Raw genomic sequence first — 16104 nt, forward strand, 5'->3', positions numbered from 1 at the left:
AGGGGGGAACGTAGCCGTTCTCTGCAGCAGCCCCTCGTTCTCAGGAGGAAGCTTGTGCTCCCTCCCATGAGAGCCCAGCTTAGGGTGGGGGGGGCCCTGTGCCCCCCCTAGGCTAAGGCACCCAACATGGCTGTTCTCCCTGGTTGTTTTGGGGGTGGGGGATCTCTTTGGAAGTTACCGATGTGAAAAGCTGAGGAGTCGGCTCCCCAAGAAGCTAGTCCAAGCATCTCAGCAGGGCCCGGGCATCCTGACCGGGGGCGCGCCTCCCTCTTCGCGGCAGTGACGGCCTTCTCTCTCCTTCCTGGCAGAGTGGAGTACATGGAGAAGAGCAAACACCTGCAGGAACAGCTCAATGAGCTCAAGACGGAGATTGAGGCGCTCAAGCTCAAGGAGCGGGAGACGGCGCTGGACATCCTGCACAGCGAGAGCGCCGACAGGGGCGGCAGCAAGCACAACACCATCAAAAAGGTGGGGGCTGCGGGCGGCAGCAGCTGGGGATGGAGGTGCTGGGGAAGGGGAGGCAGCCGGGAGTGGGCAGGAGCCCACGAGGGGGAGGCTGGTCTGGAAAACGCCCTTCTGACCAGCCCAGGGATGTCTCCTGGGAGAGCAGAGCCGGGCTCAGCCCTTCACATGCTCCCGCTCCCAAAACCGTGATTTGATACTTCAGTCTTCCTTGGGTCAGCTCCGTTGACCCTTTTTTGGCCAATTTCTTTAGAGTGGAGAGGCTGCAGTGGTGCCAGGAAAAGGGCCCCGGCTTGGCAGAAGCTGCCCCTGCCCCCGCCCTGCCCAGCCCCCTCCCAGCAGTCCTGGGAGGCTCACAGGAGCGCCTGGAGAGGGGTCCAGGCTGGCCCCTCGTGGTCATGTGGCCGGTGGGCTTGGGCAGGGGCAGAGGCGGCTGCTCTCTTGCTCTTTTCGCCGAGGGCCGTCTGTGGCAGCGGCCTGCAGGAGACTGGGCCTGGCCAGGGGAGGTGGCTTGTGCGAGGTCCCCATGCAGCCTCAGCGGGACACCATTGCCTGGCCCATGGGGGACGGGACGGGCCGCCGCAGGGGTGGAGGTGCCACAGGGCCCGGGGTGCCAGCCCCGGAGTCAGCAGGACTCCTCTGCCCGAGTTCTCGGCCCAGACGATGGCCGGGAGAGCCCGGGCAAGTCCCGAGCCCGGGCAAGTCCCGAGCCCTCTGTGCCTCAGGGTGCTCCTCTCTAAGGTGGAGGCGGGCCAAACCCTGCAGGAGGTCTGCCCAGGAAACCCCCCAGGCTGGACCCGACTGAAAACCCAGTCTCAGAAGTGAGCCTTGCTCTCCAGCGGAGACATCACCTCTTTGTCCCCTTTATTTAGAACTGCCCTTTGGCAGCCCCCAGAGACGTCCTTCCCCTGGGCTGGTGGGCGCTGCCAGAGGGCTGAGAGAAAGGGGCCAAGTGCCCTGACGCCCCCGCGGTCCTTGTCATGTTGTGGGGCTCCTCGGGAGCAGGCAGCTGGGACCTCCTTCCCCTGGTCCGGCCCGGGCCCTGCCCCTGCGCCCAGGCAGCCCGGGGTGCGGCGGCCCCAGCGGGAGCGTCCCGCGGCTCTGCCCATGTCACAGGTGTCTTGTTTTCTGTTTTCGTTTCGTTTTGCCGGTTTAGCCTCAAGCCCAAGGCAGAAGACCTATCTGCATTTGAGCCCCCAAGTGGGCTGTTCCGAGGTACTTTGTGTGTGGTGACGGGCGCCCTCTGTGACACTAACCTCTGCATGAGCTTGCCTGTCCCGCCCTCCCCGCCCCGGGCGCTGCGGCCTGCATGCTGTTCGGGGGCAAGTCCTGGAGGCCGCTCCCCTCCCCCAGAGGCGCATGTGGGGTCGTGGGACCTCTGCTCTGGGGCCGGCTCCCAGAGTCCCTCGTGGGCTGACGTTCCTGGCATGGAGGCTGTTCGAGGGGGACCCTGCACTCTTCTCCGGGGCCCTTCCCGTGGGGGCTGGGGAGGGTGGGGCAGGTGGTCCGAGAGCAAGCATGGCTGCCCTTCCCTTCCATCCGTCTCCGGGGTCTCCTTCCTGCCGGGTGCTTTGAAGCACACTGGGGGCAGGGCGTCTGCTTGGGGGCCACGGTGCCCCCGCCAGAGCTCCAAGGGGCGTCTCTGCGGCGCCTTCCCCAAAGCGGGCAGCTAGCAGGTGGCCCGAGTGAGGGCGGGCTGATGCAGGGCCGGGCACATGGTAGGTGCCTGATAACGTGCTTCTTGAGTAAAACGATCGACTGGTTTGGGCTGGATGGTCTCAGCCTCGCCGTGAGATTCTGCGAGACCTGGGCCGGGGCTGCCATGGGTGAGGAGGCTTTGGGCACAGTCCGGCCGTCAGACTTGCTGCGTAAAGCTTTCGTGGTGAGCCGGGGCCCGTGCATGGTCAGGGCCTGGCCTCCGAGCTCCTCTCTTACTGAGGCCCCCCCATTTCTCCGGAGGGGCAGGGGGGGGACAGGCGGAGTCCTGAGGGCAACTTCGTTCCGCTCTGAGCTCTGGGAACTGCCCGCCCCGCTCTCCCCAGAAGCCAGCGGGCTTCCCGAGCAGCACGGAGCTTGAGGGAAAGTGAATCCATTACGTCCCACTCACTGTTGGGAAACAGGGTGTCCTGGGTCCTTCTGGAAGCCCCTGAGCACCAGAGACCTTCTCGCAAGGGCCCGGCCTGCGAGGCAGCTTCTGTGGCGTGACCCGCCAGGGCAGCCCAGCCTCCGTCCTGACCGGACTCGTGGCTACTGTCCAGTAAGTGCCCGATGCCAGGAGCTGGAGATGCCCCTCTCCGTGGATGGGCGATGGCAGTGATCTGCCGGTGCGGGGAAAAAGCCCAGTTACCCAGAAGGCTCTGGGGAGGGAGAGCCTTATTAAGTTTTCCGATTAACTCTGGGTTAAGTAAAAAATCCTTTTTGTTTTGACCTTTGTTGAAAAATTTCATAAGATAAACTCATCTACTTTTGTTGGCGAAGTACAGTAAATAGAAGAAAATTGAGTCTTACCTTTTTTTTAAGGATCTTCTGCCCATTTAGCCCGGGCGATGATGTAGCCACAGAAGGAATAAGGGAATAGCCTGAGTCTGTCCTTGATTTTATATCACACTCGAGAAGCTTCAAGAAAGTAAATCAAGTCAGCCCCAATATTTTCCTTCCTTCTGTCAAGCAGAGACCATGGGAAAAAAGGATAAATCCAGTTAATTGGGGATTTTGGTTCATAGAGGTTTTACTGCTGCTTAGAAACTTGGACTTGATTATATTTGTTACTGTTGCCTCATCATCTCTAATTAAGCACTAGTTGTTTTGGCCCCATTTGTAAAGTTTGATGCTCTCCCCCTTTGACGGGATCTGGCTGGAGCTCTCCGATGGCCAGATGGCCAGCCTTGCTCACAGTCTGGGCCAGACTGGCCTTGCAGGTTGGCCTCGGGCTAGGTTTGTGTGCCCAGGCACGGCCGGGGCAGGAAACAGAGGAAGGCCAGTGGTGAGCCAGTGAATTTTCCAGTGATCCCCATTAAAATCACCCCCTGTTGACTTTTTTCCATGTTTCAGCCTTTGATTCATAAAACTAAGTTGTTTCATCTGATCACCTCTTGGTGCTTCTTGGGGCTTATAGCTCTCTATGCCCTCCGCTTTCTGGGGGGCCCCTTCCCCATGTGGTCAGGGCGTGGGAGCCTTTTTCACCATAGTCTTTGGGGAAGCCGCTGGCTGGGGGGACCGACCTTTCGCAGCCGAGGACTGGTTTTCCTTTTGCCGGCCCCTCAGGGACGACGGTGACTGCAGTTGGGGAAGGAGGAGACATTTTAAAGTAGCATCTCTCCCAGTTCATAACAAAGGGAGGCAGGGACCCTCCTTCTTGTGTCTGAGTGAAGTAGCCGGAGTGTGACCCAGTGCCCCCTATGTCAGAGGCAAGACTCGACCCCAACTTCAGGGCTTGCCTTCTCTCTACCAATCTCCTCAGACACTTTGATTTTAGATTAAAAATCCAAAAGGAGGAGGAGGTGGAGGGCAAGAGAAGGGGGAATCAGTCCGACTACTACAAGTGGGCTGGGATGTGATGCTGGTAGGGTTTGGGGATTGGTGGATACATTTCCTGTTCTCTCTGCTCCTCTCCTATACCAACTGGTTAGTTTGGCCCCATTGGCATTTCCACCTGAGTTAGAGTAACACTAGTGATAGGAGCCTTGTTTGTGTCAGCTGCCGGAGGGGAAGCTGCACATACACAGGATGGCTTTGGGGCCGAGGCTCAAGGAAGCAGATCCCTTCATCTGGAATTTGGTTAGCGGCCATAAAAGGGTCTGAGAGCTGGGTAGGAAATGATAGAGGGGATGCTACAGTCGGGGCATTTTTTTAACTGCATTACGAGCTCCCCGGAAGCCCGCCCGAGACTCTTGGAGTGAGGACCTCCACCAGGATGGATTCTTTCCCAGGATTTGCACTGGAATGGCTTACCTGAGTTTGCATGCTGATAAAATGGTCAATGTTTTTGCATGTGGGATGCCAAAGTGGAGGCCAAAATAATAGTGTCCAGAGGAAGAATAATAGGGGTTTTTTTAGGGTCAGGGATTGATGATAGAAGAGCCCCTTTTTTATTTTTTTCTTATTTTTCCAAGTACATGCAAAGATAGTTTTCAGCAATTCATCTTTATAAAACCTTATGTTCCAAAGGTTTCTTCCTCCCTCTCATAGACAGCGCAAGTAATCCAATATAGGTTAAACACGTGCAGTTCTTCTAAACCTATTTTCATATTTGTTGCCCCCCCCAAAAAAAAAAAAAATAAGATCAAAAAGTGAAAAAAAAAAAAAACTAAGCAAACAGACAGTGAAAATGCACTTGATCCACATTCAGTCTCCTTGGCTCTCTCTGGATGCAGATGGCTCTCTCCCCCAAGTCTATTGGAATCGGCCTGAATCAACTCATTGTTGGAAAGAGCCATGTCTCTCGTATAATCTTGTTATTGTTGTATACAATGCTCACTTCACTCAGCATCAGTTCATATAAATCTTTACAGGCTTTTCTAAAATCCTGCTGATCATTTCTTATAAAACAGTAATATTCTGTAACAGTCCTATACCATAACTTAGGGGCTGTCCATTCAGTTTCCAGTTCCTTGCCACTGCAAAAAGGGTGGCTGTTAAAATTCTTACAAGGTGCTAAGTCAGTGGAATTGATAGAGACAATGGTTATTCAGCAGGGTGCTTAACAGTTGTCTAAAGGTACTTAGTACTTATTAGAGTTCCACAAGATTCACACCTTTAAGAGAGCATATATAAGCTAGGAGCCTCAACCAGGATGCACTTGGGGAGATTCAGAGCCAGGATTCAGTCGAGGAGATTCATAAGCCAGGCAGGACGAAGGAAGACAGAGAAGTGGTGGCAGGCTGTCCTGTGGAGAATACCGAAACCAAGATCCGGAAGGCCTCCGGAAAACTAGCCGAGCCCCAAGGGAAGGAGATAAGATTTTGACGGAAACACTAAAGGATTGGACTTTAACTCCTGGCTGCATTCGAGGTGATTATTACACTGAACTGAAACGAAGGTTGCTCCCAGAGACCCCAAGAAACCTGCTCTCAGAGAACGTTATATTTTAGAGAAGTGAACATTACAGGGGGCTACAAGCCTTTTTGCACATGTGGGTCCTTTTCCCATGCTACCCTCTCCCATCTCTGGGCCTTTGCTGAGTCTGAAGTGGACTTTGAAGTGCTCTTTGGGTTACAGACTCAGTAGAGACACTGCTGGATCAAAGGAGATGCAAAGTTTGATCACCCTTTGGGCACAGTTCCAAATTGAAAAGCCCATTTTTAAAAAAAAGTCAGACCGGTTAAAATCTCCTGGGCCTGTCTTGCATCTGGCACACTAGTTCCAGAGAACAGGGTCCCAATTTGAGAAGCCTCAGAATCTATGGCTAGCCTCTTCTGGGCCGGGAAGACATAAAAACACGACATCATTTTTAATTTTGTTAGAATTCCCCTCTTGTTCTAGCACCCTTGGTATCAAATGAGACACTGAAACACCTCGGGAAATAATAAATCACCGAAGGGAAATTGCATATTCATGAAAGGCCTCTACTGCAATTAAAACAAATGGCCACAGCCACCTTGGTGACCTCTGCTCTGCACAGCTACTTTGAAGCTAGCTGCTCAATATTTTATGCTTAATTATGTGGTTAACATATGAATCTCTCTTTTTGACCCAGGGGAATTGAGCTTTCGAGCCCTCCTGGACTAAGTGGTCACCTTGGGGGTACCACTCCTGGACCAGCAGTGAGCTTGGAGACTAACGGGCCTCCAGGCTTTGCATCTCTTTAGGAACGGAGGAGGATTCAGGAGGATTCCTAGCCAGGGCACTTTGGATTATTAGAGTTTAGGTCGGGCAAAGACTTAAGTTAATTCCCAAGACAACTTCCTCTTTTAGAAGCATCCCCTTCTAGCTGTCTCCTAGCAGGCAGACCTCAGCCTCGTTTCATTTGTTTCTGTTAGTTGTCTAGAAAACAGCCAATAAGGAGCCTTTCCAAAAGATGGGGGGTTTCTTCCCTATCCAACTGGTTTTTCATTTCTTGAGCATCGGTTAGTTTTCTCTTTCATATATTTTGCAGAGAACTGGAACAAGAAATTCCTATTATTTTTTCCCTTAGATTTACTCATCAGGATTTGGTTTGGTGAATTTTCTAGATTTATTTGGAAGAGGTTTTTTGGTGGGGGGAGCTCACTCTACTATTCTCTGTTCCTCTGCCATCTTGGCTCTACCACCTTGGAGCTTGGTAAGCAGAGTAGGACCGTGGTCAGGCTTGTATTGTATCCATGTGTAGGATGGATTGGACAGGAGAGAGAGAGAGAGATTTGATTCAGGGAGACCAATGAGAAATTGTTGTCGTTTTCTGGGCAAACCGAACCACCGTGCGCCATTCCCATGCTACCCTCTCCCATCTCTGGGCCTTTGCTGAGTCTGAAGTGGACTTTCTCATCTCTGTGGAAATTCCGCTCTTCAGAACCAAAGTCAGTATTTTGAAGTCTCCCCTGAGCCCTTTTCTCAGATGAAAGTGATCCTCAGAATCACAGAGTTGGAAGGAGCTCAGGTGTCACCTGAGCCACCTTAATCTGTGCAGGACCCTCCAGGTGTCCCAGGCTCTGTGGGGATGCCTCCACCACTTGGGGATAATGGGTTGTTAGGGAGGGTTGCCTCTTGGCAGCTTCCCCTTGTCTCTGACTGTGGGGCCAGAAAGAACTAGTCTGATATTCCCTTGCCATCCCAGCTGGAAGGCGGCATCTGTGGTCCACCAAATCGTGTCTTCTCTCTGTCATGCCGTCTGATGCAGCTTTGCCCACTCCCTGCTTAAAAGAGGGTGCCCAGAACCGAGGGTGAGGCTTCGGTCGTGGCCCGGCCTGTGCCCATCAGCCCTTAGCTCCCTCCTTTGGAGCCCTTGGTGAACCTCGCCAGGAGCCCACGCTGCCTTCTCCTCAGAGGGTTTGACGCACCCCTGCCCAGAAGAACCTGGCTTTGTCACTCCATCCTTCTCATGTGAAGCGGACGTTTTGATCCAACATAACCCTTGACGTTTATCTCATTCAGCTTTATCTTAATTCAGTGTGCTCATGATTCTAGTGTGCCGGGGCATTTTGGGGCCTTCGCTTTCCATCTCAAGGGTTCCCCATCTCTCCAGCCTTCCTGTCATCAGATTATTTTACGATCAGACATCCCGTGACTTCATCCAAGTCATTGGGGCAAAGGTTGGACCGTGGAGGCCCAAGGGGAGACGCTCCCTTCCAGTTCCCGCAGTATTTTGTCATGTTTGTTCGTTTGTTTATCTTTTCCCTGGGGACGCCATAGGCTCCTCGGGAGCATTATCTTTGTATCCTGGCGCTGGGCCTTGCACATAGTCAGTCCCTGACAAATAAATAAAATGTGTTGAATTCAGTAGATAAATCTGAAGGGAAAGTGCATTCTAGGCTGAGGAAAAGCAGAAGCAAAGAAGTAGAGAAGAGCAAAGTAGGGGCTTGTGGAGGTCATAATGAGTAGCTGGGTTTAGAATATGGGGGCTCCGGAGGAGGAGGAGGAGGAGGATGGTAGGTCACAGGGGAGCCAAACTGCACAGAGTGGGGTCTCAGTCAGGACATGATGCCGGCCGTCCCCGGAGGGTTCGAGGAAGGGCTTGATGTCCTAGCGGCCCTTTAGAAAGCTGAGCGCGCTTGTCCCTGTTGATGCTGTGCATCTGATGCAAGGACGGTGAATCAGAGCCAAGGATTCAACAAACAATCCTTTTTACCAAAAACAAATTCCAGTGCCCCAAGGAAAAAGCAGTTCCCAAGGCAGGTAAAAGCAGTTCTGGACGACAGACCGAGGAAAGAGCTGCCACAAAGGATGTGGAGGTTCCCTGGCGTCTTGGGGGCTCCCTACCTAACTGTTCAAAGCTGCTTTGATGTTCTTGCCCAGAGGGTGCCAACGATCGCTGGGGAGCAGAGTGGAGCCCGACCGCCTCCGGTCTACCCCAGCTGCCGAGTGAGCCCGTGTGCCACATGTTTCCTGGCCTACAACCAAGGGGGATGGATCGGAGGAGGGAGAAGGAAGGCAGAAGGACCAGTTCGCACGCGATTCAAACAGTCACAAGGGCTTCAAGCCCTGAATGAGGGCGGCAGCGTGGCAGAAAGCGGAAAGGTGGCCAGAGTAGGACATGAAGGGAATGTCAGAGACGGCGCCCAGGTGTGAGGGAGAGGCCTTCGGAGGAGGGCACCTTTGGCAGGGGTCGAAGAGCCCAACAAATAGGGTCTGCCCGCCTCAGACGGCGTGAGAGCCCGGGGCTGGCCCTCGCAGCCGGTGGTGGTGCCACGGCGTGAGGCGTGAATCAGGCCCCCCTCCAGCACGGGAGCCCCCCGCGATCTCAGACGAGCCTCGACCATAGCAGAGTCACAGGCTGGAGCCCCAGAGGCATCGTTCAATCTCTCCCCAGCCTGGGGAGGTGAGTCATTTCATTATGTGGGATTTCAGGTGGAGAAACTGAGGCACGATGTCACGTGGTGGATCGGGGGCCGGCCTGGCAGAGAGTGCCGCTTCATCCTAGACCATTTTACCTCCCTTTGCTGCCTTGGCTGTGGTGATTTAGCCTCCTCAGCAGGTTTTTTATTTTTAAATCAGACACAGCCCCCCAAAGGAGAAGCATTCGGGAGAGTTCCTCTGGCATTCCCAGGGTGGTCTTTTTTCCTAGAACTGATAAAGAAGATAAACCCAAATTCTGTTTGCTAATGAGGAGAGAACTGGCCATAAATTCTTCCTTTGGCGAGGGGCGGGCAGGTGAGCAGCTGGGCCTGCGTGGGACTTGCTCCCATTTGTGCACTATGGGAAACCGTTTCTTTAGATGGGGCCCCCCCGGAGAGGCGGGGGGAAGCTTAAGCGTTCCTTTAAAGATGGAGATCCCTCTGTCCGGTGCTCAGGGCCGCAGATTTTGGCTCGCCTCCACTCCGAGACTGCCCTCCTGGCGGGCTTGGCCGGGCGAGCATCGGCATGCCATTTTATAGCTTCCCCTCCCCGCGCCTCAGTGCTCTCTGAGGAGAGGAGGAGAGACTATAAAGGGATCCCGGGCTTGCACCGCGATTCCGTTGGATTCTGATAGGACGAGCAGAGTTCCGGGGCCTGCAGTTACTAGGCTAGCGTGGGTGAGATGGGTTGGCAATCCCGGGGATTTGTTGGATTTTCGAGGTGAATTAAATGGTGCTCTCGCTGCAGCCCCTTCCTGTTCCCCAAGGTGTCAGCAATTGAGAAGCCCCCGGAGGGTGATTGGAGCAATCTCGGCCCGGGAGTAGATTGTTCTCCCAGCTTAATTGGAACGTTTCCTGTCTTATTGAGCGCCAAAGTGGCGATGGTGGTGTCCTGCCTGCCCCTCCGTCCTCCTCTGCTGTCGGAACAAGATTATCACAATGCGGCCTTGTAAATCAATTTTCTCTCGGTGCTGATGAAAATGTAATTTATTCTTAATCAACCAGCCTTGCTGCCGGAGACTGCACCGTGCATATACATTTATTTCTCCTCCTCTGGCTTTCAGAAGGCCCTGGAGACCTCGGCGGAGGGCCCAGAGGACTGGGCAGCGTAGTTTCCCAGAAGATCCCCTTAAGTAATAGGAGGTGGCTCGTTGCAGAGAAAAGAGCCCTTCGGCTCTGTGCTGCCGGTGTGAGCCGGTCCCAGAACTGTCTCCTTATTTGTAAGAAGTTGGTCTTGGTCAGTAGTTCCCTGGAGGGGGGAGTCCCTGGGACCCTTTCAAGGAGTCTGCTGGTTCCAAGTTACTTCTGTCAGTGAGCCACGTAAGCAGAAGCTCTTAGGGAGCCCCCGACCCAGGTCCTTCTAAGTCTGACTCCCACGATCCTAGGGGTGCAGGAGCCCCAGCGGCTATCGATGGTCCTTGTCTTCATCGCACAGAGAATCGCCCCCGTTCCCAGAACACCCTCCTTACAAACAGCTCTGTTTGCTCCATTTCTTCATAGCACTTTAAGTCTCACAGAGCACTTGACTTGGAACGACCTTTTGAGCTAAGTTATTCTTTCTTACAAAAAGGGAAACTGAGTCTGAGGAGTGACTTGACTTTGCCCAAAGCCCCATAGCCAGGAGTTATCGGTGTTCCGAGCCCTGGCGTTATTTCCCCACGCCCCCGTCAGGCTGTGGGATGTCTGGCCAGTGGCTGCTTGCCCCTCATGGGTCCTGCCCCTTGGTGCCCATGTTCTGTGACTCCTGCCGCTGCCCCCATGTGAGGTTCCAGGCTGTCGTATCGTGATACCTCTGGGGTCTCCCCAACCTCCTCGCAACGGGGCCGTGTCATTCTTGCAACGGCGGCGCTCTGTGATGCTCGGGCTGGAGCGCGGCTCGGCCCCCAACCCCCGCTCTTGGACTCCTCATTGTAGAAGAACTGGAGAAGCTCCAGAGGTGTCACCCCAAAAGCCTCGGGGGCACACAGTGGGTGCTTAGTACATGCTGGTGCATGACTGGCTGGTTTCCAAGGTCCTTTCCAGGGCCGTTCCAGGTGAGGGGTTGGAGCAGCAGGGAAGCTGAGCTGTTGACTTAGCCTTAAGGTGAACCAGGCTCTGGTGGAAAGACCTTTCTTGAGGGAAGCTCTGGTGCTTCATGTGTTTGGGAGCCAGACAGTCCTGTCTCAAGGAAGGAAGCCGGGATTTCCCCTTTGCCCCCTGAAGAATCACCTGTCCCCCTGGATGGAGGGGGGGGTGCTGAACCAGTGAGATGGGGGGCCAAAGGGAGAGGCTGCCGGCCTGGGAGTGGCGGCACCGCGGCCAGCCTTCGGCCTGGCAGGGCCTCCCTGGGAACCCCGAGGGCTTGGGTGGCAGCGAGCCTGGCCACAGCACGTCGGGCCCCAGGGCGGCGAGGCCCTTCTCAGGGAGGCCGGAGGCTCGTCCGCCTACAGTCTGACCTTCCTCCCCCCTCAGAGGCCTTTGACTTTGCTCCTCTCCTTTGCCTTTGGCCTCTTTCCTGGAGCGGAGGCGACGCTGCTTCTGTTCCTAAAAGGCCAGAGAACAGCTAAATCTCTGCAGAGGGAGCGTGAGCAGCCCCTGCCCCCAAGGCTCTGGGCATCCTAACGGGCACAGGCTCGAGTGCCTGGAACGCGGGGCCGCTCCAGTGGCCTCCTGGGCACAGCTGGCCTGGCGCACCTGGTGTGGGATCCAAGAATTCTTGGCCTCCAGCATCCAGCTCAGGAGCTTGCATTTGTGAGCGCCAGGCCGGCTGCCTTCAGGGTCCACGTGCCCACGCTCCGGGCAGGGCCGGCCGCCTTTGGGTTCCACATGCCCACGCTCCGGGCAGGGCCGGCTGCCTTTGGGGCCCGCATGCCCATCCATGCTCCGGGCAGGGCCGGCTGCCTTCAGGGTCCGCGTGCCCACACTCCCAGCCTGTTCCGTCCCAGGAGCACCGCCGGACAACCTGGCAGTACAGACGCCCGCCCGAAGGGCTGCTGGCAGAGAAGGGAAGAGAGGTGCCAGAGGACACTGGCAAAGACCTCTGTATTGGGACACAGAACCGCTCCTGCTCTAAGCGAGCCCCCCGACCTGTGCAGCAGCAGCCACGGCACGTACCGTCATTTCCCCCGGGCCTGTGCTTTCGTTAGGAGGGAAGGCCTCCTTTCCTAACGCGGCGCCATGGCTGTGTCTGTCCCAGGGCCTGGAGGACATCGCTGCTCTCCGTAGCCCCCCGCCCCAGGGTTGCCCGAGGCTTGTTTGGCAGCGATCGGTGTGAGCTTCCGTGGCTCGTGCTCCATCCCAAGAGGGGCCAGGCAGGATCGGCCGCGTTGCAGGTGATCCCAGACGTGGGACACCGCCCCAGCTCTCTCCCTGGGTTCCGCCCCTTAGCCCATGATCCGCTGCAAACCGCGTGTACTTGGGAGCTGGGGCAGCTGCCGAAAGAGACGGCTCAGCCAGCAGAGGGGCCGAGCCGCTGACCTCCCCTCCCCCTCCGCTCCAGGCCGCAGTCTCGCTCTCTGCCTGCCTTTGGTTTCATTAAGCCCACCGAGGTAGCTCCGGTCCATGGGCCCTTCCAGGCGGCCAGACATGGGCGACCAAGAGGTGGGATCTCCCTCCTTGGGCCCACTACGGGGCTCAGAGAAGGAATCTGCTTCTGCTCACCTGCTGGCTCTCACCTGCACGAGCCCCCTCCTCGACGGGCTTCCTAAGTGTCCTCCCTTAGCCAGCAAAGTGAGAAAGTGCCCTCTGGGGTGGCAGGAGCCCAAGTACTTCTTGCTTTCTGTGGGGAATTGCCTTGGATGGCATTTCTTGGCTAACATGCTTTTGCCCGCTAATTAGTGGCCACTGATTTGGAGGAAAATATGGAGCCTGGCTTAGTGCTCTGGCACCTTCCCGGGCCGAGGGGCGCCCCCCGGCTGGGCCCCGTGCCCTCCTCGGAACCGCAGCCTGCTTGTGGGAGGGATGGAGCCCGCTGGGGAGGGGGCGCGGCCAGGCCTCCCCCTCACCTCCTTCTCTGCTTCCTTGCAGCTCACCTTGCAGAGCACCAAGTCCCGAGTGGCCTTCTTCGAGGAACTCTAGGAAGCGAGCCAGCCACCCGAGGAGCGGCCCCCCGTGCACAGCGGGACCGCCCTGCGCACGAAGGCGATCCCCGGACACGCCGGCTGGGCCACGAGGGGCTTTCCTTCGGCCAGCGGCGACCCGATGCCAAGGACGTGCAATGGCCTTGAACTCCAGCCCTTCCCGGACTTTTGGGGTGGGGTTCAAGCTTATGGATGTTTTTAAATGTTCAGTCTCCTTTGTCTATTGTGTAGTTGTGGTGCCCGCCTGGTCTTCAGAGACACCGGGGTTTGTGCTTTTTGCCAGAGGCGGACTCGGCCTGTCCCCCGGGGGGCTGGGGGCTGGGGGCTGAGGCTGCGGTTACTCCCTGGGGGCGTCCTCACGACCCCCTCTGAGCACCAGGAGCTGGGGAGATTGGGGGGTTTGTCCCCACACCAGGGCTGCAAGAGTGGAAGATCCGGACTTGCCGGGGCAGCCTCAGGGGCCGGGCCCGGGAAAGGAACGCCTGTGTTCTGGCGGCGTGGAGGGCCCGCCTTGCAGATGGGTCTCCGGGCTCTGGAGGAGGGAGGGGGGAGGTTCTCCCCCCCCAGCAAGCCGCGGTCCGGGCCCTCTGGCAGACCCAGCACAGCAGCCGTGGGTGCCGGACGCCGGGGCCGTGTCTGGCGGGGAGCAGCCGCCCCCAGAGCCCGCTTCCCTGCATGTCCCTTTTCTGTCTGGGCTTCCCTCCCTGTGCCCTAAGACGTGAGGGACCCGATATTCCTTGGGACCTTCTAGTAAGCAGCCGAGGCCCGGCGGGCTGCGGGGCTCCCAGCGCTCTCTGCGGCCCCCAGGTTCTCCCAGCCTGCCTCTCTCCAGCGCTGGTGAACCTCGCATTCTCCCTTGGCAGGAGACAGGACTGCTCTGGCTCGTCTCTGCTTCTGTGCCCTGAGTCGCGCTCCCCGGCCCTCACATCGGCTCGTGTTCCATCTCGGTCCCCCTCCCCGCAGGACATCCGGGCCTTCCCTCCCGTGCCCACGGCGGGGGCGCCGACTGTTCTGTGCTCAGTTGGGGACTAGAGAAGCGCCTCTTCCTTGTCCTTGGTGGGACGACTCCCCCCGGCCACGGTCCCCGCCTTGGACCTCCGGCTGCTGTGGGATCCGGGGCTTCGGAGCTTGTCAGAGACGGAGAAGTGAAGGAGCCCGTCCCGTGCGGTCCCAGGGGGCCGGGGGCTTCTTCCTGCGGCTCCCCCGCAGCCGGGCTGCCCTCTGGGACTGGGACCCAGGCTCCTCACATTCTCTGTGTCCCCGGGCCCCCCCCAGCCCCCTGCCGCCTCTGTCTGTCCTTCCTGCTGGCAGGGGGATGGCCTGAATGACCTCGTGGCTGCTTGTGGCCGTTCGGCCGCAGCTTGTATCCGGCGGGCTCGTTCTGTGTGTTGTCTGTGATTCTGAATATAAAAACACTTAGCCAGTCAGAAGTCTGGGGGTCTGTCCCCCCGCCCCGGGAGCCTTCCTCCCAGACTGCTCCCCAGGGGGCTCTGGCTCCACGGTCAGTCTCTGGGACCGGCAGGGGGACAACTGGGGGGGGGGTCGGAGCTCAGCCAGGGCAAGTCTCCCACCCTGGGGAAGCCCGGTGCCTCCGACTGCTGGGCACGGCCCTGGCACTGCCAGGTAACGCCGGCCTCGAGGTCCGAGAAGGCCTGTGAGCGAGAGCGCCGCGGTCACACCTCGGGGAGAGCCGGGGGCCTGGGCAAGAGGGCCGAGCCCCCGACTCCGGCTCCCCGGAAGCCTCCCACGCCCCCCAGAGCTGTCCCTCGTCTGCCTCCCGTGCCCGTGACCTTGCCCAGACCCCGTCCATCATCGCCTTGGCTCCTCTTTAACCTGACGGAGGAGAGCCGACCCTGGAGGCCTGAGGCCGGGTCCCAGTTCTGACTGCACCTCCCCAAGCCATTCTCTCCGGGTCAGTGAAGTCACAGACCCAGCCCCTCCCCAGGCAGGGGCTTCCTCCACCACTAAGGATTTAATGGCCACCCTCTGCTCGCGGGAAGGGAACGCCGGGCGAGCCGGTGACCTCGGCTGGAGAGCTGCCCCCTTGTCCGCTCCCGCGGGCCCCTGCCCGGCAGACCCTGGTCCGTGGGGCTCGTTCCCCAGAGCTTAGAGGTGGCTTAGTTCCGTGTCTCTAATGTCCCTGAAGCGCATAATTGTAACCTGTACCTGAACTTCTGACATGCCACTGGAGCGGAGGGAAGAGACGGGCGGGAGCAGCGGCGGCTGCCTTGGGGAGTGTGGGGTGAGCTTGGGGGGCGGCCGGGCCCCCCTCACTCCCACACCCAGACTGACCGTCTCCCCGAGGGACGTCTCGGCACTCAGCGGTGCCTGGGAGACGAGGTGCCCGCGGCCGGAGCGCCCACACTCCGGGCGAAGGGGCATCTGGGCACCTCGGGGGAGAGGTCCCGCAGCGTCCCCGCTCTGTCTGTCCCTCCGCTCTCGTGTCTCTGTGTGTCCCCGTCTCCCCTCTCTCCAGAGTCAAAGCACATCCAGAGCCCCCCACCCCAGAAAAGAGAACCCCCCGCGAGCTCTTACCAGAGCGCGGGGCCCCTCGTGCCCCCATCGGTGCCAGCTTCCCTGGGCTCCAGCCGGACTTGGCAGGCGGCGCCTGACGGGGAGTCTCCTCCAGTTCCCTCTCCAAAGGTGGGGCGAGAGCTGGGCTGGTTCGGCTGCTCTCGTGACCGGAGGGGTGGAGCCCCCTCTCCCATCAGGTGAAATACCCACGAGTCTGTTTTCTATTCTGGGGGATTGTTCTATTTTAACTGATTGTTTTAATAAAAATTCAAAGCTGCAGAAGTCTGTGCTCGTCTTTAGAGCTTGCAACTGGCTCAGAGCTTCAGCTCCACCCCCCGCTCCTGGGGAGGGGCCCAGAGCAGCCCCACCTGTGGCCGGGGAGCCCGTCATCCAGGAGTCGTGGGCCCCAGTGCCCCCCCCAACCCGGCCGCACACACACGAGGCGACGTCGGCTCCTGGGGGGCGAGACTTGGCATCTCAGGGCTAAGGTTGGTTCGACACAGTAATGACTGTGTGAGTGTGTGTGAGTCTGTGTGTGTGTGAGTGTGTGTGTGTCTGAGTGTGAGTGTCTGAGTGTGTGTGTCTGTGTGTGTCTGTGTGTG

General features: G+C 57.9%; 1 protein-coding gene across 2 annotated transcripts in view; it reads left to right on the forward strand.

Annotated features, from left to right (window-relative positions):
- NF2 (NF2, moesin-ezrin-radixin like (MERLIN) tumor suppressor) overlaps positions 1–15784 on the forward strand; it is a 101444-nt gene extending 85660 nt beyond the window's left edge. Inside the window, exons 15-17 of one of the 2 annotated variants that reach the window (XM_051973078.1) lie at positions 309–468; positions 1619–1677; positions 12936–15784. In XM_051973078.1, the coding sequence (XP_051829038.1) occupies positions 309–468; positions 1619–1654 (196 nt within the window). In that variant the 3' untranslated portion in view covers positions 1655–1677; positions 12936–15784. The remainder of the gene's footprint in view (positions 1–308; positions 469–1618; positions 1678–12935) is intronic. The other variant, XM_051973077.1, reaches the window with a different exon arrangement.
- Positions 15785–16104: the final 320 nt, after the last annotated feature.

The sequence above is a fragment of the Antechinus flavipes genome, chromosome 1, assembly GCF_016432865.1.
Source record: "Antechinus flavipes isolate AdamAnt ecotype Samford, QLD, Australia chromosome 1, AdamAnt_v2, whole genome shotgun sequence".
Classification (NCBI taxonomy): domain Eukaryota; kingdom Metazoa; phylum Chordata; class Mammalia; order Dasyuromorphia; family Dasyuridae; genus Antechinus; species Antechinus flavipes.